General features: G+C 51.8%; 1 protein-coding gene across 2 annotated transcripts; it reads right to left on the bottom strand.

Annotated features, from left to right (window-relative positions):
- Window positions 1–909: 909 nt before the first annotated feature.
- CHFR (checkpoint with forkhead and ring finger domains) lies at window positions 910–23,893 on the bottom strand. 2 transcript variants are annotated; one of them, XM_081252260.1, is made up of 17 exons: window positions 23,815–23,893; window positions 23,509–23,652; window positions 19,642–19,741; window positions 16,987–17,096; window positions 16,034–16,093; window positions 15,689–15,907; window positions 15,129–15,296; window positions 12,608–12,764; window positions 11,502–11,819; window positions 8,876–9,018; window positions 7,717–7,833; window positions 7,084–7,167; window positions 6,570–6,640; window positions 5,531–5,618; window positions 3,691–3,798; window positions 3,167–3,239; window positions 910–2,004 (listed from the first exon to the last, which is right to left on the bottom strand). In XM_081252260.1, the coding sequence occupies exons 2-17, from the start codon at window positions 23,639–23,641 to the stop codon at window positions 1,962–1,964; spliced, it is 1,992 nt and encodes a 663-aa protein (XP_081108386.1). In that variant the 5' UTR covers window positions 23,642–23,652; window positions 23,815–23,893; the 3' UTR covers window positions 910–1,961. The 2 variants fall into 2 exon arrangements, with proteins under 2 accessions (XP_081108386.1, XP_081108387.1); XM_081252261.1 differs by lacking the exon at window positions 23,815–23,893 and having other exon boundaries at window positions 23,509–23,758.
- Window positions 23,894–23,951: the final 58 nt, after the last annotated feature.

Raw genomic sequence — 23,951 nt, 5'->3', positions numbered from 1 at the left:
CGCGGGCAGGGCCAGCCCGTCTGATGGGGGCACCAGGAGCCCAAGGGGGACACGAGTCTGGGGATGGGCTGAGCAAGGCTGTGCGAGGACATGGGCTGGGCCCAAGGAGCTGGCCACAAGCACACGGGAGTCGTCGGGCACGAGCTGAGCCACCAGGACACGAGCACACAGCAGGCTCCAACCCACTGTGGGCTGGATGCGGCGGGGAGCGGGGGTGTGTGTGTCACGGAACAGGAAGTAGGGAAAAGTCGCAGAAACACCGCACGGTGCGCCCTGTACAACAGCTTGTCAGCAAGCCTGGAGAACCACCACCCCGGCCCGGGCTCCTGCCTCAGGTTAGAGCTGACAAGCTCCGTTCTGACCCCGGTGTGCCTGTCAGAAGTGGGGAATCCAAGGTCCACTGCAGGCGGGCCAGCGCCGTGGATCAGCGGTCTGACACGGCGCATGCCCTGCCCTTCGCTGATGGATCCAGCGCAGCCCAAGGAAGGCTGCGTGGTTAAGCCTTGGCCAAGGAAGCTGCTACATCTGCTACGGGGCCTGCGTCTCTGTTCTTAGTTTGAGGGAGGGGTCAGGGTCAGAAGTGAAGGGGGGCGATGAGTCAAGGTCCTAAGCGTGGAGGGCAGCTTCGTGCCCGCACGAGCCAGGCCGGGGCTTAGACACAAAGCCGTGCCTTCAACCTGGGACCAAGTCGGGGTTGGCGGATCCAAGGGAACCTGTGCCTTTTCCCAAATGCTCAGACCCGGGCCTTGACCCCAGGTCACACACGCCTGCGGGGCCTGCGAGGCTAATCCAAGTGGAGCCCCCGGGAGGACTCTTTGTTAGTCAGCAGGTAACCAGTGACGCCCGCAGCCGGTCCCACCGTGACAGGAGGGAGCACATCACAACCAGCACACGAATGAACGTGCCGGGGAGAGAAACAGACACGGCTTGTTTATTAGAACGCAGGAAGGAGGCCTTCTTCCACGGAGCGCTGCTTCTCAGAGTCTGTATCAAGAGCAACACAAAGTTGAAAATCCTATTCCTGAGAAGAAGCAAAAAAGGTACAATTTTGCAAACAAACGTTAACGGGTGATTTCAACAAATGATAAAAAACTTTTTTTTTAAACAATAAAATTTCAAGTATTATTCCAGATGACACGGCAAACCCATAGCAGGCGGAAAGGGCAAGGACTTGTGGAAGCTCTCGGTGGGAAGAAGCTGCTACTGGCGGGCCGGGGCACCACCAGGGACGACCTACACCCCAGGTCCCTGGGCCACCCAGCCCCGGCCACAGGGGAAGAGTGAAGAAGGCGGGACAGGTTGGCGGGGCTGCAGTTGTGCTGAGGAGCCCGGCATGGCAGTGACCCAATCACGCCCTTGACGCCGGGGTCCCTGGACGTCGGATGATTTTTCTTTTATAAACAGAAACATATCCTTATTCTTTCAAATATCATACTATCTCCCATTTTAGTCAACTTGTGAATTATAAGTTATATCATTTGTGCTACAGTTTGCGATATTTAAGTCTTATTAGGAGATGAGCACCGAACCTATGAAAGTGCGCAGGTCACAGCCACCGTGCCTGCCCCGGCGGGAAACTCTGTTCCCTTCCCCAAAACAGCACAGCGTTTCTGACAAACTCCCCTTCTTCTCCCAGGGCACTTTTCTTGAAGAGAGACGTCTGCTTTGACCGTGGTTGTGGGAAAGGTACAGAGAGCAAACCTCGTGGTGATCTTCAACAAGAGGGGACGGCTGATGGCTCTTGCTCGGGCCCAGGGCTCTGGGCGCCACTGGTAGGGGTTCTTGCCGAGAGGGTCTCGCTCCACAAGAGAAAGTTCGCACCAGAGTGGCCGACGCAGAGACCCCGGCGTCCCCTGAGGGGCACTGTGAAATGCTCTTAAAGCGTCTGTATTCAGTATTTTCTGAGACACGTGTCACTGACCGGCAGTACTCCCCAGCCATTGTGCTGCCTCCCTGGATGTTTAGTTCTTGAACCTCGTCTGTTCACAGATGTGATTGAATTTCCTGCAGGGAGACAACGGTGAAATACACAAGAGGGCATCAGAGACACATTCAACAAAGGAATTCTGAATTGCGCCTGGGGGAGCTACAGGAGAAGCAACCCTGTGCTTGGGGGTTCGCGAGGGCTTGTCTCTCATACCATCAAAGAAACTAGCCCCAAACGCAGCCTCTTTTCTCCTTTTTTAAATTTTAAAATGTAAGTGGAACATTTAGGTAATTCCCAGATACTCAAAGCATCCCCAAGGCACTGTGGGTGACCTGGTGGGGCTGACACCACCTCCTCTCCAAGAAGACGACTATGTCTTTGCTGCTCTGACCCAAGTGTTTACTGAGAAGGGTTAGCCTGTTACTACTGAAATCTCTTTTCTTAGAATAAAATGGTCTCTTCCACACAGTTAATGCTCGCATACAAAGCAAGCCTTTTATTCCACCAAATCACTCCCTCAGAGGCAGCCCCTTTCCTGGAGGCCTCGTGATGACTCCTAGCCAGGGGCACTCTCTCAAGTACTTCAGCTTGAGCCTCAAATGGCTGTTTGGGGTTACAGTTGCCCCACACAGCATCCATCCACGGAACTCATTTATGTGATTGCTTCCCTTATGGTTTGAAAGCGTAGGCGAGCCTGCTCCCACGGGCCACCGCGCGTGGCAACGTGCACGTCAGCATGAACAGCCTCTAAAGACCCCGTGGGAAACTCCCAGCGAGAGCCTGTGAGCCACCACGGCACCAAAGGCAAAGGTAGACCCAGGTGCACGGCAGCGTGGCTCAGGATGGGAGTTCTCAGTGACCTCAGCCACGGATTCGGAAAGTGCTAAACCTCGAACGTGCAGGCTGGGGATGGCTGCCTGTGCTCTGGACACGTGGAGGTGGAGCGGGAGGTGAACGTTTGTACGCCAACGTTTCATGAAATGAGATAACAGAAAAGCAGAGTGTCTAAGTGATGATTTTTTATTGATATATACTATGTGACTTTATAAAAGCATGACAACTAAATTAGTTTATAAGTAGAGAGCTGACTAGTTCATGCACATCCCTAAAAGCTGCGATATCAACTTGGCCGGAACGCTTAAAGAAGAGCACCTTCCTGTGTAGGGAGAGCGTGGGTTTGCCTCTCTGCAGGGGACTCCTCCAGCCCCGGCCCGGCCCCCGCCCCCATGCCGCACTCACATTGCGTGGTGAGCCTTCACCTGAGTGCGGCAGTTGCGACCCCAGTAGCAATCAGGACGGGACGTTACGGCCACTAGGGAGAGAGAAAAGTGAACACGTGTGACACACACACCACACTCACAGACTCAGCCTAGTGAATTTAAGCCAAGGCCAAAGAGACACTGCAGCTCAAACGCACAGTGCTTCGTCACACTTCACAGCTCGTTTCCTTGCACTGTTCTCCAGGAAAGGAAAAAGAGGTTCAGCTGAAAACACAGGTTAGAAATGAGATGACTCCGGTTGCCCATAGGACGTTTGTTGGGCATCTTGTTTTAGCAACCTGCTTCAGAGACCCAGAGCCTGTGCAGGCACCAGGCAGGGACAGCCCTGAGACCCGCCCGTGTCCCTGGCCGACGCAGACGTCCACTAAGAACACAGAGCAAAGGCCCACACAGGCTATCTAGCTATTGCAAAGCAGAGTAGGAGCCAATGCAAAGAGAACTGAGCTGCGGGCCAGGTGGGGGTAGGGGCAGGGGTCTCCTTACCCGGCAGCTCAGAAGCAGGGATGTTCTGCCGATACTGGTAGGTCAGCTCGCGGAAGCTCCGCAGGCCACAGCAGTAGCACAGCACGGTGTTTCCGGTGATTCTGTAATCTAGAAGGAACACAGCCTCTTACAGGCACGGTGGTGGCAAAATAGACGCGGACTTGCAAACTGCTGGGGGACCAGTGCACTGATCCACAGACAGGCCGGAGACAAAGGGCTGGACATTTGGAACACGAGAACAAAACCAACCTAGATACCAACTTACTTCCTTACGGCAAAATAATTCCACCTGGATTAAAAATTCAAATATTCCAAAAAATCTAGAAAAGTACTAAGAGGAATGAATGTCCTTCTCTTGAGCTATTTCCAACTAAGACATGAAAACCGAACGGCACAGAGGGAAGGATTTGTAAATGTGACCGCCTACAGTTTAAACATCACAATGGAAACACGTACAACAAAAATGAAATACTAATGAAGTAGCAGAGAACATATTTTCAGCACAAATGACAATGTGTTGTACCCTTAATTAACAAAGATATCACACAAATCCATACCTCCCAAGTCCAAATAGCCTAACATAAATATGGACCAACGACACAGACAAGCAAATGGCCTGTAAAACAAAAAGATCTTCAATTTCATTAATAATCAAATATGGCAGATAAAACAATGATACCTCACCGTTTGCCTCTTTCATATTTACAAGGTCTAGAAGGCAAACATGCAGCTGACGGGCTCAGGGGATGCTGGCCCTCAGACCCCAGGCACACCTCAACCGTGCCTCCAGCAGCCCTGTTTATTATCCTAAGGGTACAACTGTTAAACCTACAGGACTGCATGCTTGACAGCTTCAGTGTTGTTTCAAATAGTGAAAAGCTGGAAACAACTTAAATACCCTTTGCTAACGAATTGGCTAAATGAAGGATGGTATCAGGATGCTAACTGAAAATCACGGTATAGATCTTTATTGACATAGGAAGGGTCCAAGATACATTGGTGAGTGAATAGCTTACTAAAAGCATATCTGATAGGATTTCATTTATACAAATTATACACACACATGGGTACGTGTACTTAGAAGGGTGATCGTGAAAGTATTATCACTGGGTATCTTTTTATCTTTTTAGGCGGTGGGATTTCTAATGATTTTCACTTTATCCTTCAGACGTCCTTGTACCACTTACATTTTCTTTGTGAACCACGTCATTCTTATAAAAATAGCCATTAAAAAGCATAAGGACTTAAGACCCAACCACACAGAGCCGTCGCAGCAGAGAAAACCCAAGACATTCACTAGAATGTGTCCAAAAATAGCTTAGAAGGGTTCCCAGCAAACCTCTCAAGTCTTTCATAATAATTCATGTCTTAGGGAAAAAAAAATCACTTGATTTTTCTGCACCCTCCCTTAGTGACAAAAATTCACACTTCACGATGCACTGGGTGTCCCTGGGAGAGGGGGCGAGCCTTCACTGAGTCACCCACGCACTGAGGGACAGGCACCAAGGACCGTGAGGGTTTGGGAACAACCAGCCCCAGGATGTCAGCGCTGACAGGCGGTAGGGCCAACACCTCTCCAGCTGTGCCTTCCCTCCCCTGTGCGAGAAAAGATTCCAGAATATGTCATGTCGACTCAAACCCAACATAAAAAAAGAAACCCAAGAGTAGTAGGACCTTTGTGTGTGTCTGCCAGGGTGGGCGGAGGTCGCAGGTGTGAGCGTGGGAAAGCTGACAAGCAGTCCTGCCAGCATGCGGCCTGGCAGGTGTGGCTGGTTTACGAGAGGCAGAGCTGCCCTGGAAAGCACCACTGTCGGTGCGGGAGGGCAGGCATGAGGCTTACCAGACAGCAGGAACGCTCCCCTCTGTAGAGCCCCGAGGCTCTCAGCCAACATGTTTTTCCACGTCAAACCCCTGGTGGCCAGATAATTCTGTAACAGGGAAATGGGCAAGAGAAGAAACACAAGCTTGGAGAAAGAAACACTAAAATGGCAAAAAGGGTTGACATTTCATAAAAGGCCCTGGAAGGTGGGTAAAGCCAAGCACCTAATAAGCGTGGTGGGCACTTGCAGAGGGCGAGCACGGCGTGCAGTTAGGAGCCCTGCTTCCAGGACCACAGCCTGGACGGCCCAGATAGCCTCGCAGACCAGGAGGCCTGGGACAGACATGGTATCACATCCACACACGACTGCACAAGATTTTTGTCCAAGGTGCTTCTTCTGAGTCTCAAAAGGCAGGCTAGCTTTACAACCTCGAGCGTAAGAGTTACCGCACCCTCTCTGAAATTCTGCAAAGACATTCCTAGCACAGGAGCAGCGAGACACCTAACCTTGGCCGGAGTGGCCACAGTGCAGAAACAGGCCCACGACCACGTGACAAGGAAGCCAGGGGTCTGGATCTGTGCTCTGCCCTCGAGACACGTGGAGCTACCTGGCTCCTTCTGTGCAAACCTACAAGGAAGCGCCCCGCAGACATCTAGCCTGAGTACCGCGATGCTGAGGCGCCTGCCATTCACCCTGGCGGCCGATGCCGCACATGGTCCAGGTGAAGGCAAGACTCCTGGCAAGAGGCTGACGTGCACGTTAAGCACTGAAGTTCTAAGAGCCGCTGCCCCCTGAAACGCGGGAAGAGAGCGACAGGGCAGTCCTGGTTGCACCCGAGGGCCGGCCGCGCCCCCGCCCCACTCTGCGCAGGCCGAGCAGGAGCCGGAACTGTGGGACACAATTCCTGTGGCTTCTTGTGTGGCGGGGATGAAGGAATACCTATTTGGGGGGAATATAGGGACAAGCAGATACACAGTGGCAGCACTAGTCAGAAGTGCCGAGTCATGAGGTCACTGGCGGGTCCTGGAAGGCCTCCCGCTGGCCTCGCCGGGCCTGTACCTTCAGGACGTCCGACTCGTAGTTGTTGTTGCTCAGCACCCCGTCCAGACACCGGTCGCCCAGGTTGAGTTCTGTCAGGACAGAGGGAAGCAGTGTTATCCGTTTCGTACACACTTTACGAAAGCACCGTTCACGCAACAGTTAAGATAACCAAATTTCCTTCATTATGGAGTCTACAAAGAATAAAAAGTTCCATGACAAAATACAACTTCAAACAGAGAAAAAGTAAAAGGACTTCCATTCCACTCCCCCCAGAAACGGCCAGTCTGCGCAGCCCCTGGTCTGGGGTCGTGAAGTCTGGACACGATTTTTTAGTGGGGGTGGTCCTCGTGCATGACTCAGCGTCCCCCTCACTGACGCTCGCAAACCTACGCAGACCACCAGGGAAAGGGGCCAACTCGTGGTGACCAACGTGGCCTCTCCCTCCTCGGGCACACGGCCAGCCCAGCACTGGCCTCAAGTGCACGAGAGCACACGGGAAGGTGGCGGCAATCGATGGCAGGGCCGGCATTACCGCAGAACGGGGCCAGGCAGCCGAGGCAGCCGGTCCGGGCGCAGCCCCAGTACAGGTGGCAGAAAGGCTGCAGGCAGATGGCACCTGCGGACACAGAGCACAAGCACCAGTCACGCCATCCAGCGAGGAGAAGGTTCAAGGAACTGGTAAATAAATGACAAGCTCGATTTTCATAGTGATCCAAAGACTGTAAACTAAAGAGCCATATAGCTCATCCGTTGGACTTTAAAGTGATACCTTGGACCCGGGTTCAATCCCTAGTCGGGGATCTGAGGTCCAGAAAGCCACACAGTGAACAGAATAGAATGGAATAGAATAGAATAAAATGACACACTGGAGAACTACTGTGGGGACACACGTCAGATACAAGATCCAGAAAGAGAGCCCCCCGTGTGTGGAAACTTAGTGTATGACGGGGGCGGGGTTATCAACCGGTGGGAAAAGATAAGATTATTCAACGTGGTCCTGCAGAGACACCTGACGACGGAGGTGGAAACAGAGCTGTGCCCTTACTTCACACCACACAGAGAAGTCCACGACACTCTTGAAACCTGAGCTGGAAGGACACACGGGAGCGGCTCCGAGGCGGGGAGGGGCGCCGGGAAGACGGCGCACACCCACACCCTCACTCACACTGCTGGGGGGCGATGCGGGGGTCCCGCTCACGCTCCGCCCTCCGGTCGGGCATGGGCTGGAAGCAGCAGGTGCATATGGCGTGGCTTCCTTGCAGGGCGCACACATAGTCCTGGGCTGTGGAACAGATAGGACACTCAGGCTGGTGCCGCCAGCACACGGGCAGCAAGAGCAGCTCAGACCACACCCAGAGGGGCAGCTGTAAGGTCTGCACGAAGACACAGACCTACAAGAAAACCCGGACAGAACTCAGGCCTATTTTCCGACAGCCAAGTGACGGTCTACCGCTCAAACTAAGAAGTTTAAATAGACTGAAAAATCACTGAAGTTACCTCCTGGTTCAGTAGTTGTAGTAAGATTTCGAAGATCACATGAAGGTTTTCTACCATTTCCCATAAAGGAAGGGCAGGCCAGAAAACAGTAAAGTGGTTTCTCTAGTCCCTGCTGGCTGACCCTGGACCAGGAGCTGTGTCCACATGGCCCGGCCCCCCGTCACTCACGCACCGCATGAGGCTCTGCCTGTGCACACTGCACTACGGTCCCAGTGGGGCCTTCCACGCGCTGCCCCAGCCATCCCTACCCAAGGGGCCTACAAGGAAGCCCCCAAGAGCCATGGCACAGCATCGTGGCAGATGGTTAAGAACGTGGCTCTGGGTCGCAATCCTTAGGTCAGTGGCCTCTTGACAGGCTCAGGCTGACGGTGGCAGAGAGGCCAGGCCCTACAACACAGGGCCACAAACCACAGTCCACGTGTCCACCTTCCCTTTCTTGATGGCACCTGGGGACCTGCCCACTGAAACGGGCATCGAACAGATAGCTCAGGGAGGCTCTGGTAACATCATGTCCTGTTGCTGGAAAGAGGCCAGTCCCTCACTGGAGGGGCCTGTGTGTGATGGTCCTTTTGGCTTTGGTGAGCACCACAGGGGATGCCGACTGCCCTGAGGTAGTGGGCTGGGCGGGGTGGGGGTAAGTGTTAGAATCAGGACTGAATCCTCGGGTATGTCCAGGAGCCGAGGCCCACAAATGAAGTTAATTATCTGGTTTCTTAGCTCCAAACAGGTTATGAGAAGCAACGAGCCATTCGAGCAGAGAGGAGCCAGCAGAAGTGCCACCCGCTTCCCGAATGGTCGGGACAGCACGGAAGGTGTGGCCGTCTCACCTGTCGTGATGCTGGCGGACGTCGATGGTGCATCCCCAGGGGCCTGCGGTGCCCCTGGCTCACTGCTGGGCCCTGGGCAGGGAAGGGGCCGCCCCGCCTGCCTGCGGTACTCGGGGCACTGTCTGCACACGATGTACGGCTGACTGCAAGGGAAGAAAACCCGGAGCTTGGAGGAAAGAGGAGACACCTGCTCTGGCCATGTATAAGGGTGGTGGCAACGACAGCCCAGCCCTGGTGACGGGACAAGACCCAGATCCCCGCTCACCGGCCTTGTCCTGCCTGCATGCCTCAGCTCTGCACCAGGTGCTGCACCCAGTGTGTGCAAAAGGGAAGGACAGCTTGGCGCCCATCCTGTACAGCAGCAGTCGGCAGGCTCTCCTCCCCGCCACCTCCCAGCCCCCCTTTCCCGCACGTTCCCAGAGCCCTCGGCCACTCCTGGGGTACTGAGATGTCTTCTCCCTGCCCCTCGCCCCCCTGAGCCATCCCTGGGGGCAAAACCACCCTGTCCCCACACTGGGCAGGACGCGCTCTCACAGGTTTGATGCCCGCCCAGTGCACACCCTTCCTTTCGTTAAAATCTGAGCAGAACACGCCAGGGCTGGATGCCGCTGTCATCAGGGGCTTTCACCCAGCTGTATGCACTTCAGCTGAGCTTTCAAATCTGCAGACGGTAAAATAGAATCTGCAGGAAAGGCACGCACGGACTCTCCCCTCATCTCGGTCAGAGGATGCCTGCCTGAGCCTGCCACCAACGGGAAGGACAGGCGAGACCTGACTAGAAAATGCGGAAACACTGAAGACATTCAGCCTCGTATGTAAGAAAAACATATAAACGGGAATAAGATACCTGTGTGTCCCATTACTCCGAGTGTCGCAGGGATCACTGCTGCCCCTCTGCACACCCTGTGGGGCACCAACACCAGGACTCTCTGACAGGCGTTTCATGACAGATGCCAGAAGTCCAGCAAGGCGTCCCCTCAGTGAGACTCCTGACCTGAGCATCCTACTTCCATGTACTTATCTCCAAGAAAAGACTGGACATGTGCACTGAACTGTAAATGCAGGCCATGCACTGCAGCTTTGTTCGGAATTCAAAATATTACAAAGAAATGTTTTAAATGGTAAAAAAATATGTATGACTACACATATGTATGGCCAGATGAATACGTAATAAAATGTTCACACTAAAGTGATTTTTGGTTTTCTTTTTGCTTGACCATTATGTGCTAAATTTGGGGGAAAGAAACAAAGATAATAAACTGAGGAGGGGGGGGCAGTTTTGTTTTTTTAAATATTATGGCCACAACACAAAAATGCATACCCTGGACTTCCGAGTCAGGAAACATCAACATTCTACAGCAGAGGGCTTCCCTGGTGGTGCAGTGGTTAAGAATCCGCCTGCCAATGCAGGGGACAAGGGTTCGAGCCCTGGTCCGGGAAGATCCCATGTGCCACGTAGCAACTAAGCCCGTCCACCACAACTACTGAGCCTGTGCTCTAGAGCCCTCAAGCCACAACTACTGAGCCTGCGTGCCACAACTACTGAAGCCTGCGCTCTAGAGCCCGCGAGCCACAACTACTGAGGCCATGCACCACAACTACTGAGCCTGTGCTCTAGAGCCCTCAAGCCACAACTATTGAGCCCATGCGCCACAACTACTGAGCCTGTGCTCTAGAGCCTGTGAGCCCCAACTACTCAGCCCGTGGGCCTAGAGCTTGTGTTCCGCAACAAGAGAAGCCACCACAGTGAGATGCCCGCACACTGCAACGAAGAGTAGCCCCAGGTCGCCACAACTAGAGAAAGCCTGCATGTAGCAATGAAGACCCAACGCAGCCAAAAAATAAATAAATAAAATAAATTTATGAAAAAAAACCCAACATTCTACAGCAGATAAAATAGGTCTCCTAGGGCTTCCCTGGTGGCGCAGTGGTTGAGAGTCCGCCTGCCGATGCAGGGGACACGGGTTCGTGCCCCAGTCCGGGAAGATCCCACATGCCGCGGAGCAGCTGGGCCTGTGAGCCATGGCCGCTGAGCCTGCGCATCCGGAGCCTGTACTCCGCCACGGGAGAGGCCACAACAGTGAGAGGCCCGCGTACCAAAATAAATAAATAAATAAATAAGGTCTCCTAGGATTGCACCCTCTGCCAGGTGACTGTGGCTTTTCTACAATAACATCCTAACAGATGATAAATACTGCAACTTACGGTGCAGGACGTATGATCACTAGACAAGCTACAGAGAGTGAGTGTGCTTCTGCAGAGTTTGTCTCAGCCTGTGAATCAAGGCACTTGATGATGACTCAGCAAACAAAAGGGTGTCACTTACTGTGGTGATCCTATCACAATAATTAAGCCAAAGCATTATGCTGCCCACCCTGAACTTACACAGTGCGGTATGTCAGTTATATCATAATAAACTAGAAAAAATATACAGATAAGCAACAAAATAATAGAATAAATATTCCACATATACAAAAAAAAAGAGGCTGTCGCAGGAGGCAGGGCAGTGAGCAAGACTCATCACAGTCACCTGGGCCAGAGCATCGCACCTCAGCAGCGGCCCAGACCAGCAGGTCCTGGGGGGCGGTCAGACCCATCCCGCCTGCCCCGCACCCACGAGGCTCACCTAACGTCCGAGGACTCGCTGTCCACGTCCGACAGCTCCAGCAGGTCCTCGGAGCTCCCCTCCTCGTCGGAGAAGGCCCTCCGGACCTTGGGCTGCAGCATGTCCTGCGTGATCCTGTTCCTGGCGGCCATGCTACGCACGTCCTCCTCGCTGCGGCTCTTGTCCGGGTGCTGCAGCAGGTACGCCTCCACCAGGTTGTTGAGGATGTGGTTTTTACAGATCCGCTCCACTGGACAACGGCAGGTGGGGCACAGGGCAGAGCGCTCCATCCAGCCCGAGTAGCAGGCGGCACAGAAGGTGTGCATACAGGGCTGTAGGCTGAGGGCACAGGACGGGCACTGGGTATGAGAAGCAGGGACCCAGGGTCATGCTGCTTCTTTCTCCGAAGGAGGACGTGGCCCTGCTCAGACTGAGGTTCGGGTACAAAACAGAAGAATGGGCCAGCTGCCCCCCGCCTCCCGCCCCCCGCTGTTTTGACTCCGCAGGGCCTCAGGCCTGTGCTCTGGGGCGCTCCACCCATGCCATGGTGGGGCCCGCGGCTGGCGGGGCTGCACCTCAGCTCACGCAGGGGCACGCTGCCTGCCTTCCACGACCCGCCTGAGAAGCAGTCCCCATGCAAAAACACGGCGTTCAACTGCAACTGCTCCAGCTGTGCACTTGTCAACTACAAGAGACTGGGGCCACGCGGCAATCTGTGCTCCAGGAGGGCCAGGGACCACTGGTGGCCAGGGCCACCAGGAACGGGAAGAGTGGAGACACTGGGTGTGGGTGGCAAAGACCTGCATTTAAGCCAAACTGCAGACAGACTACTTCTTAAGTTCCCACAGAGAAGCAAGGAGAGATCTTCGTTCTGGCACCTTCGCTCCACGTTAACTACCGTGTTTCCTTAACCATGAGATGCTGGCCACTCGGTACAGCTCCCCTGCTCTAGCTGAGATGGACCTGGCCGCTGAGGTCAGAGCCGCTGCACGCGTCTCGCAGGCTCCTGTGCAGCGTCAGTCAACAGGCCCGGCTTTCAGCTTGTCAGCCGCACAAGGAGAATGGCTATGGTAACCTCAGAGAGCCTGATGCAGAGGCCAGCCCCGTCTGCGGCCCTGCAGGCGTACCTCACACAGTCGTGCAGCAGGTCCTGGCAGATGATGCACGTGAGCGTCTCCTCCATCTTGTCTGGCTTCACAGTCGCAGCTCTGATGTCGAGGGCACTGTGGGGGTCTCCGCCCGGGTCTGCGACCAGCATGGGCAGGTTCAGGGCGGGCTCCCCGTCTGCAACGGAAAGGGACACGTTCTCAACATCGTGACCATGGAGGAAGTGCACTCCATCTCTTGGTTTTACAGACGTCTTAACCTGTGGACAGGAGACCCAGTCCTCCCTGCATTTTTTCTTTTAATTTTATTTATTTATTTACTGGCCACGCTGCGGGGCATGCGAGATCTTAGTTCCCTGACCAGGGATCGAACCCGTGCCCCCTGCAATGGAAGCTCGGGGTTGTAACCACTGGACCACCAGGGAAGTCCCCTCACTGTATTTTTTTTTTAACATCTTTATTGGAGTATAATTGCTTTACAATGGTGTGTTAGTTTCTGCTTTATAACAAAGTGAATCAGCTACATGTATACATATAACCCCGTATCTCCTCCCTCTTGCGTCTCCCTCCCACCCTCCCTATCCCACCCCTCTAGGTGGTCACAAAGCACCGAGCTGATCTCCCTGTGCTATGCGGCTGCTTCCCACTAGCTATCTACCTTACATTTGATAGTGTATATACGTCCTTGCCACTCTCTCACTTCGTCCCAGTTTACCCTTCCCCCTCCCCATATCCTCAGGTCCATTCTCTAGTAGGTCTGTGTCTTTATTCCTGTCTTACCCCTAGGTTCTTCACGACATTTTTTTTCTTAAATTCCATATATATGTGTCAGCATACGGTACTCATTTTTCCCTTTCTGACTTACTTCACTCTGTATGACAGACTCTAGGTCCATCCACCTCACTACAAATAACGCAATCTCGTTCCTTTTTATGGCTGAGTAATATTCCATTGTATATATGTGCCACATCTTCTTTATCTATTCATCTGTCGATGGACACTTAGGTTGCTTCCATGTCCTGGCTATTGTAAATAGAGCCGCAGTGAACACTGTGGTACATGACTCTTTTTGAATTACGGTTTTCTCAGGGTATATGCCCAGTAGTGGGATGGCTGGGTCATATGGTAGTTCTATTTTTAGTTTTGTAAGGAACTTCCATACTGTTCTCCATAGTGGTTGTATCAATTTACATTCCCACCAACAGTGCAAGAGGGTTCCCTTTTCTCCACACCCTCTCCAGCATTTATTGTTTGTAGATTTTTTGATGATGGTCGTTCCCTCACTGTATTTTAAAGGGCATTTTTACAAAGGTTCAAAGTAAGTCTCATAATCCAGTATGTTTAAGTTCTGTTTTATAATAGTTAACAGCATAAAAAAGACACTCAGGATACACGGGTGAGAGATAAAGGCCAGGTGTCAAATAGCATTTGTGTGTAAAGTCATTTTTGCTTAAACAAACAAAAAATGTGACCCATATGCACACAGGGAAGTGCTGGAAAATACAGACCCTCAAATGTTACCAGGAGCTTAAATTTTTTTTTCTGCCAGTGTGTTTTACTTTTTTTATAAGCAGAGATTAAATTTATTTTTAATTAAAAAATACTTACAATTTAAAAAGTCAAATATTTAAAAGAAAATCAAAGCAGCAGCCCTCTGCCCCAGCCTGTCCTCAGCCTCACCCTCCCTCCTCTGGGGAAACGACTTCCGTGTCTTCTGTTTCTTCTGGTCCGGACCTCTGTGTTTCTGAACTGTCAAGCTACGTTTAGGCTGGTGGATTTTAGACATCATCTCCTGGCATCCGTTAAAGCAGAGAAGGACTCTGCCCCTCTGGGTCTCCTTCCCAATATTATTCTAACACAATGATTGGATCAGTATGTCGTATTTATATTATTATGCTTAAATATTCACTGCTCACACAGTATAATTTTCTTCCGTATACAATTTTTCATTTCTGATAGAGTTAAAAGTGGCTCCATTTTCATACTTATTTTTATGTACCTGTTGCTGACTCATCCCACACCTCCCCAGGCCAATCAACTCAATTTTCCACTCAATACATCAGATAATGCAGTTTCTTTCCGAGGCCCTCCCTCCTGTCACACTGCCCCAATCCAGGGGCAGCTCTCAGGCCTGCCTCACAGCTACTGTCCTCCCAACAACATTCCCCAAAGTGTTTTACAATCTTTTTAACTTCGACTTTTAAAGTATAGATTTTTCTCAAAATCATCTTTAACGTGAAGGTTCAAACTATCACTTAAAGATAATACACTCTTAAAAACTGGCTGCTGGATCAGGACAGAGCTGCAACCCCAGAATGTGGTCTCCAAACCAATAGCATATCCTGACAGTAAACACAGTTCAATCCCGATGGTACAAACAGGAAAGAAAAGGCCCCGATTGCCATCTGGAAGATGCTGAGGTACCACAGGTGTCAGCTGAAGACAGGGTCCTCCGACTTCTGCAGATGGTGGGGCCCCAACAGGCTCAGGTGCGACGGTGCTGCCGGGGCCCCAAGGCTACACGCAACCACCAGACTCTGACCTGCTTTTACTCTCTTCTTAACGGGCTCCAAGTCCTCCTGATCCTTGGGCTCCGATACAGAAAAGGATGCCCCCTCTCTTTCTGGGAGAGCCAAAGGGAAGATGGCGATTTCATCACTTGCCACAGATGGACCACACCCTTTTGGGGAGACGTCTGCACCTCTCAAGCCTGTGAGAGGGACAAACAAGAGACGTTCTGATTCACCTGCCTCAGAAGAAGGGACAGCGGTTCAAAGCATCACTGGTTCAAACCAGGCACAGGCAATCCAAGATGTCATTAAAAAGAAACCAAACAAACGGAAGGGTTCACTCTGTGTGGCTTTTACAGTATATGAATTATAACCTGTAAAGAATACCACAGTATGGTAGTCCCTGGCCTTCAGCCTGTCTCTTGGGGACGGAACAAGACATTTACTACTACAGAAATCTTACTACTGACAGCCTGATGATGCCTGACACCACCTCTGAACTCCTCAGTGGCTTGTCTGTCTCCGTAACAATGCAGGGCAGGATTAGTGAACCAAGGGCAATGCAGCTACCACCCCGAGATCCCCATCTCACCGGAGCTGGAGGGAGGCTCTCGCCCTGCAGAGGTGGGCTCCATGGAAGAGGTAGAGGCCGTGGGGAAGAGGTCCGATGTGGACGTTGATGGCTGTGGTTCCTCAAAGCACACCTGAGTGGCGGGTGGCGACGGCAGGACCTGGGGATCCTGGGGGTCGTCGCCTCGCCCTGCACCTGAGGTATCTTTGGTCACGTGGAACACGTTTTCTTTATTAGCTTCTGTAAGCACAAAGAAGCAGGAGCATAACACAGTCGGGGCGCAGGGGGAGCCGCTGCGTCAGAAAGACATTCCAGCGGATGAAGAGTCAACGCACACACCCGCTCCTTTGCGAAAATCTCACTTACCGAAGGAGTCTTGTGTTACGCCTTGCTTTTCATGTAAAGATTCGTAGAGGTATGCCACATCTGGAGGGAATTAACCAAACCGGAGTGGCGTTTGCCACGCGTCAGGAGAGCTCATCTTTCTCTTCTGCTCCCTCCCGTCACCTCACGGTCACTTTGCCCTTGTCGACTAGTTCGACTTATCAGCTAGTAACCACATCCGCCGGTTTAAGGGATCTTAAAGCAAGTGATCCAAAACATCTGAACCAAACTTAAAATAAATAAGCCTCAGAAAACCATCTGGCATCAGGAGGCAGACTAAGGCAAGCAAAGCAATGAGGAGGGATGAGCCTGTGTCTTGTTATTTCAAACCACCAGGACTGGACACAAGATCCTCCCCTGTGGCCGGGGGCTGGCTTTGACTGCTGAGGACAGTCTAGGGGATACCTGCCCTCTTCTTCCTCCTTCTGGGGTAACCTTCGAAGGACTCCCCTAACTCTCCCTGTCCTGCATCATTCTTCTCCCGCCAACACAGGCGCAGATGCTCAGAGCTGGAAAAGCCCTCACGGAATCCTGTCTAACCTTTGCTGTCTCCCGTAAAGTCTCCCAAAGCAGAGCTGTCCGTGGCCTCCAGCCCCCATTCTAGGCCTTATTCTCCTCACTCAGGTGCCCTCCTCACCGCCCCCCACCCCCGCACCCCGTCTTCCTGGCTACCATATTGAGACCGTGGCTCATGGCCACAGTGGTATTTCTGAAGAATGGCTGGGGCTCAGCCCGCGAGGTCAACACTCCCATTCTTCAACAGACACGACCCACACCAAGAATGTACATGAACGAAAAAGGGGATGCAGCTAGTACTAACATTCCTTCAGGAAATACCTGCTTCAACAGCCTCTTCCCACAATGCTTCCCAGCTGTGGCCGGGTCCCCTGCTGCACCACCCGTGAGTCCAGCCCAGGAAACGCCCCCTCCCTTACTGTGTTCTGGCTCATTCTTCCTGTACACCAAGTAGATGATGTCCCCAGTCTGTAAAGGGCAAGTCTGCTTCTTAACAACCTTCAGCTTGTTAATTACTGTTCCATTGGTGCTGTAGGGACAACAAAAATACAATTTATCCTACTTAAAACAACTTGGAGTTAAAATTTTCCTTTTTTACAGCCAGTAGGAAAGCAGTTCAATACTACCACTTTGCAAATAATAAAACACTCATAGGAATGATGTAAATACTCATGCCACCTTACAATTCTCTTGAGAAGAACCTTGCCTGTTGCCCTCTCACTCACAGCCCAATGGTGTGTCAAATGTTTTTTTTTTTTTTTTTGCGGTATGTGGGCCTCTCACTGTTGTGGCCTTTCCCGTTGCGGAGCATAGGCTCCGGACGCGCAGGCCCAACGGCCATGGCTCACGGGCCCACCCGCTCCGCAGCATGTGGGATCTTCCCAGACCGGGGCACGAACCCGTGTCCCCTGCATCGGCAGGCGGACTCTCAACCACTGCGCCACCAGGGAAGCCCCGTGTCAAATGTTTTAACGCCTCCGCTGTGCCAGCCCCACATTCTCCTGGTGGAGCCCTGGACGCCCACCAGCAGCACGTTCTCTGATTCCCAGCTTCTCTCTTGCTTCTGCACCACGCTCTGTCGACAGGTCTAACCCTGCTCCGGCAGCCGCGGCCCAGCTCAGTTCACTCCTCACATGAGCACTGACCCTCCTACGAGATGGGCTCTGGGCAAAAGCAAATCGATGCAGGGCTACCGACCGGAAGACGGCGCGGTCCCTGCTGCTGGGAAGTCACTCCAGTTAATCAGGGACCACAGTGCTGGATGGGAAGGCACGGCCAGGAGACACCGGGACCTCGGTCAGGCGGGACAGGAGGCACCTCCCTGAGGAGGGGCTCCCGAGTGGACAAAGACAACCCCGCAGGCAAGGGGAAGAGTGCACCGGACAAAAGCCAAACTCGGCAACTGAGCAACCCCTCCCCGCCCCTTGCCAATTTCAGGCACTCAGTCCACACGGGCCCCAACTCCACGGCCCCACTCCTAAGGCCCCCAGTGCTGAAGAGGCATCACCTTTCCCGCTGAGCAGACTGCCACTACTTTAGATTTCTGTAAAGGGCCAGGCAGGAAATAGTTCAGGCTGAGCAGTCACGCTGTCTCCGTCCCAACTCCTCAGCAACAGGTGGCAGGTCCCTGGAGGGCTGGGCTGCCTTCCCAGTAAAGCCCCACTTAGAGAGACCAGCAGAGTTGCTGCAGCACTGCCGCAGCCTCTGCGGCCAGGCTTTCCCCACGACCTATCCTCAAGCTCCTTCTAACCCACAAGTCTGATTTCAGTTTTCTGCTTAAACCCCTCAGTGACTCCTCACTGCTCTCAGGCTAACGTCCAGTCTCTCCAGCGTGGACGTCGGCGTCTTCCTGACTGCACCTCGGGGCCTCTGCACCTGCGGCTCCTCCCACCTGGAACACCCCCGCCCCTCCAGCCACCTCAGCCAAGGAAGGCAGCAGCCTCTAGAAGCTGGAAAGGACAGAGGACGGCTTCTCCCCTAGAGCCTCCAGAAGGAGGCGACACCAATGAGACCTGAGATGGACTTTGAGCACCCAGGCCTATAAGATCACAGATTTGTGTTGTTTTAAGCCACTGAGCCTGTGTAATCGTTACAGCAGCCTTGGGAAGCACATACTACCCTGTAGCCAGTGTGGGAGAGCCAGGGACTGAGGCAGAAAGAAGACTCTGGAACCAGCACTGTTACTGTACATTGTGTTGAGAAATAAAGGACTTGACCTGCTATCTATCAGAGGAGGAAAAGGAGCATCCGTTCTTCCTAATAAAACCAAATTCCTGGTCTTCTATCCCTCAAACTGCTACTTACCAAAGAATCTCATAGCACTTGACCTTCACAACAATAAAAGAAATCACCTTGTGGGAAAGGCGTGTTCTCAACACTGCTGGATGGCCGTCCGCCACTCACGCCTTCCACCCAGCATTCCTCCCCATAAACTTACCCCAGGAAAACCATCAGACATGAATGGAAAGAGTTCTGGAGGAGAGTCACTGCAGTGTCGTTTAAAATAAGAACAAGTCAAAAGAATAACTTGCCATCAGTAAGGGAGCTGACAAGTTATTATATAATAATGAAAAAGACGAGCTGGACCTAGACATACGGACGTGATGAGCACTCTGCAAACATTACAAGTAAAATAGATACACAGTATAACAGTATAATCTCATTAATACAAAATAAATATGTATTTTGTGGGTGAGTGGAATTTTGGAAAGCTTTTCACTTTCATGTACTACTTATGTGGTATAATAATAATTTAAAAAAGAAGAAAAAAGACTCCTTGATTTGGGGAAGTCTAACTTGAATAGGTTTGCAAGAACCCAAAATGTATCACTGCCTTTTAAGTCTTATTTCTGAGCTATTTTTGCTTCAACCTGAATACATTTAAGAATGGTCACAGACACCAAAGTGTCACTAAGTAGCCCCTCCTGGAAACCAGAAAATACATCTCCCAATACCCGGAGACCCTATCGGACTACTGAGCTATAGAAAGCAGGCCCCCGTCTCTTCTCTGCACTCACTGGCTTCAAGTCGGCTTCCTGAAGCTACAAGAGGAGAGAAGTTCAGAAAGAGCTTACCTGGTATCTTCCAGCGACACCTGACCAGATTTTTCATCCACTATAATTTTACAGTGATCTCCAGAGACCAGTTTATTGCCGGGGAATGAAAGGTCACAACCTAAAACAGCAAGGGGGGCGTGCTGGATACGACCGTGGGTACCGGGCATAATACCGCCCTTTGCTTAATCAAAGCATGCGGCTGGAAGTCAAGACCCACGTTGTACCCACTTAAGGAGACAGCACTTAATCAAGTACAAAGAAACTTTAAAAAAAAGCATTTAAGTGTTAATCCAAAGTAAGGGAACAGGGACTATGTCTTGAACCTTTCTGACTCCTCCTTACCTAGAGGGTATGCGCCATCATCACCTCCAGCTACACATCAGCTGCTTCTTGGTGACATTTTTACAATATGCACACATATGCAGATAGCCTGATAAGTATTACAGAACTTTAAAAAAACTATGGGGCTTAAATATCTTCAGTATCTTAGTCCTTAATTTCTTCTGTGTAACCTAAGGTTTCATAAATCATCACAAAATTAAAGCAATGACAGAGTCACAGAAAATATGACTGAGTAAATTATTATAGGCGCATGTACGCGTTTAAGAAAATTTAAAACAGAGGGGGAAGCATCTATGGTTCAGTACAATTGTTATACCCTCATCAATCCAAGAGGAAAACCCTCAAACGCTTTGTTCTCTCCTTAAATCAAAAGAATAAAAGCGGGCTTCCCTGGTGGTGCAGTGGTTAAGAGTCCGCCTGCCGATGCAGGGGATACAGGTTCGTGCCCCGGTCCAGGAAGATCCCACATGCCGCAGAGCGGTTGGGCCCGTGAGCCACGGCCGCTAAGCCTGCGCGTCCGGAGCCTGTGCTCCGCAATGGGAGAGGCCACAACAGTGAGAGGCCCACGTACCGCAAAAAAAAAAAAAAAAGAATAATAAAAGCTTTCAGAAGTGTTTTAATACTGAGTCACTAATCTGCTTATAACAGGTTTGCACCATAGCTACTAAGGTTTACAGTACCTTTATTTTATTTTGGGCCGCACCCCGCAGCTTGCAGGATCTTAGTTACCTGACCAGGGATTGAACCCGCGCCCTCCGCAGTGAAAGCGCAAAGTCCTAACCACTGAACCGCCAGGTAATTCCCTACAGTATCTTTATTTTTTAATAACCAAACGTGGGAAGCAGTACTGGTACCCGTCTACTGGTGGTGAATTAACAAACACACTGCAGAACATCACCCAGCAACAAAAAGGAACAAACTACTGATATACGTAACTGCCAAGGATGAACCTCAAAAGCACCAGCCAAGGGAAAGCAGTCTGACCCAAAGACTGTGCTGCAGTACAGTGTGATTCCCCTTAGACGGCATTCTGGAAAAGGCAGAACTATAGGGAGAGAAATCAGATCGCTGGGTGCCAGGATTTGGGGTTGAAGGGCAGGGACGGGCTCCAAAAGGCAGCCAGGAACTTGCTGAGGTGATAGAAATGTTCTACATCTCGACTGCAGTGCTGCGTCCATTTCTCAAAACTCCCTGAACACCTAAAAGGGGTGACTTTTACCATGTGTGAGCTATGCCTCCGTAAACCTTAAATATCAGAAATCTTATTGGCACAAACATTCTACATTATGGGGAGTGTTTTGTTACATTAATCCAAGGCAAATTTCACCCCTATTGAAGACTGTCCCCTTGTGCTGAGCAAAACTGCCAGGATGGTCTCCTTGCAGCCCCAGACTCAGGCTGGTCACCAGGCTTTGTCGCCGGAGTGGGGTTTTACTAGGCTTCTCCACACCTGAACATCAGCATTCCAACTGAGAACTGAAATACTAAAGTTCTACTGTTGCTAAAGCTCTACTGTTGGCATTTGCCCTGCTTGTCGTTCAGTTGGTTGTTCTCTCCATGGCTGGTACACATCTCTGCCTCTCCCCGACAATGGGAAGGTCTTTGGGAAGGCGAGCGCCCCTGCATCCTTCCACACACGTCAACTCAGCTCTCCCTTTTCCTCAAAATAAGGCCTTGTATATAGCAGGCGTGCAATAGTTTTAAAATAAATCTAGTTCCACAACCTGAAACCCTATCCCCCAAAGTGACTGTATTTAGAAAGAAGGCCTGTAAATGATAAAAGTTAAATGATGTCATTAGGGTGGGGCCTTAATCTGATAGGGCTGAAGCATTTATAAGAGGGAGACGCCAAAGATCTCTTGGTCCAGCAGGCCAGGACACAGCGAGAAGGCAGCTGCCTGCAATCCAGGAAGAGGGTTCTCACCAGGAAACAAACTGACTGGCACTGTGAACTTGGACTTCCTAGATTCCAGAACTGTGAGAAATATACTTCTGCTGTTTAAGCTTCCTGATCTGTGGTATTTTGTTATGGCAGCCCAGGCAGACTAATACAGTTTTGCTGGAAAGGTTAATATATTCAAGGAAAGGACTTCCATTAAGAATCAACTCAACAACACACTTTTGCTCCTTGTATTAGCATGTAAAATGATACTACAGTGTTGTGTTATAATAACAATGGCTAACATTAAGTGCTAACTCTTAACCAGGCTCCTTCTAAGCACTTCACTCAAGATCTCCTTTAATCTTCACAGTGACCCCATGAAGTAGCTACAAAGGCACCGGAAGGTAAATTAGCCCAAAGCAGATTATGCGGTGGTGGTGGTGGTGGTGGTGCTGGTGGCCTAGGGGGCAAGAGGGTGGTGGTCTCCAGGCTTCTGCTCAGTCACCAAACTTCCATTCACACCAACTAAAGACAATGCATCTTGGAAGGTTTCTAATGATATGTAAATATTTTTAAAGTTGTAAAAAAAAAAATGAACTTGATATTGGGATTTAAGACTGCTTCCCCAAAAACCCCAACAAAAAACAGGTACAGGTGCATGATGATGGGTAAAATGAAACCAAAGAACATTTGCTTTTAAACACTAATCTTTCTCATTATCTCTTGCTTAAAGTATAAAGTCAGTGGACAATTTATTAATTTGCAGAAAAACGAAATATTTTTGTTGGCCTGATCAGTGCACTTCACTTCCAGTAGGAAAGCTACAAGGGAGGTTAAATCACCAGATGGCCGCTAGGAGTTTAGAGGCAGCAAGTGCGGGGGGTGGGGGTGGGGGGGTGGGATGGGGGTGGTGAGGGCTCTTCCTCTCACTAGTTACGGGACTTTCTTCAAGGCCGTAGCTTCCCACATTCATTACATCAAGAAATATTTGAGCAGCTGTATTCTAGGAGCTGGGACTTGAGATCTTTTTTTAATGTAGCTGCCTACGGCTATAAATTTCCCTCTGAGCACTGCTTACCTGCATCCTCTAAGTTTTGGTACATTAAATTTTTATTCATCTCAAGGTATTTTCTAATTTCCCTTTTGATTTCCTCTTAGACCCACTGGTGGCTTAAGAGTGTTATTTAATTTCCACATATCTGTGGATTTTCCGGTGTTCCTTCTGCTACTTATTTCGAATTTCACTCCATTAAGGTCAGAGAAGATGCTTTGGGTAGTAATACCCTTGAGAAAACCGCATTCCAGGGGATAAATTATTGCACCTACTTCGTAACGTTGCAGTGAAAATGAAATAACCTGCATGAAACACGCAGAAGTAACTGGGCCGACCAATACGTGAATAAACGGCAGCTGTTACAGGACGGCCCATTCCACCGGAAAAACCGGGCAGCAGAACGCGCCGCGTCCAGGGGCCTCCCACAGCCCAGTGGGCCCGGTCTCGCCCAGCCCCCGCCCTCAAGCCCCGGCTCCAGTCCCCCAGCACTCGGACCCCGTCGGCCGCCCCCATCCCGGGTCCCCGGTCCCCGCCCCCGTGCCTGGACCCGTCCCCGGCTCTCCCCCAGTCCGTCCCACGTCCCCCGTGCCCGCTCCCCGCCCCGCACCTCTTCTCCGCCCGATGGTCCACTCCCGTTTCCTCAGGAGGACGTGCGGCTCGCCCTCCTCGGCGCCCAGGCGGAGAAGCCTCCCCCACGGCTGCTGCTGCGGCGACTGCTCGCCTTCCCCCGGCCGCTCCATCGGCTTCACATCTGACGAGACCCGGAAACGTCGGGTGAGACCCGGCCCGCGAAGGCAGAGGCTGCGGCCCGCCGCTCCTCCTCGCCGCCCGCGCCACGCCGCCGCGGCCCGCGCCGCCAGCCGCCCCCCCCTCCCCGGGTCCCGGCGGCCGCCCGCGCCCGCCGCCCTCTTACCCCCCGCCCCGCGCCGAACCCGGAACCGGCCGCGCGGCCGCCGCCGCCGCTGTCAACGGACATCTCGGATCCCTCAGCTGATCCGTGAGGCGGGGCCAGCGGCGTCCGGGCCCTGCGATTGGCGGGCGGTGGCAACC

This window comes from Mesoplodon bidens (assembly GCF_964165515.1).
Source record: "Mesoplodon bidens genome assembly, chromosome: 13".
Classification (NCBI taxonomy): Eukaryota; Metazoa; Chordata; class Mammalia; order Artiodactyla; family Ziphiidae; genus Mesoplodon; species Mesoplodon bidens.
This window is presented reverse-complemented; position numbering and strand designations above follow the sequence as displayed.

What these genes read in the sequence shown, in the direction of transcription:
- CHFR (XM_081252260.1), bottom strand. Translation starts at nt 23,641, where the DNA reads ATGGAGCGGCCGGGGGAAGGCGAGCAGTCGCCGCAGCAGCAGCCGTGG. An exon ending in CTGCCTGGCCCCGTTCTGCG is followed by an intron (nt 6,641 to 7,083) that starts GTAATGCCGGCC and finishes CTGTCCTGACAG; the next exon opens with AACTCAACCTGGGCGACCGG. An exon ending in ACGAGTCGGACGTCCTGAAG is followed by an intron (nt 5,619 to 6,569) that starts GTACAGGCCCGG and finishes TCCCTGTTACAG; the next exon opens with AATTATCTGGCCACCAGGGG.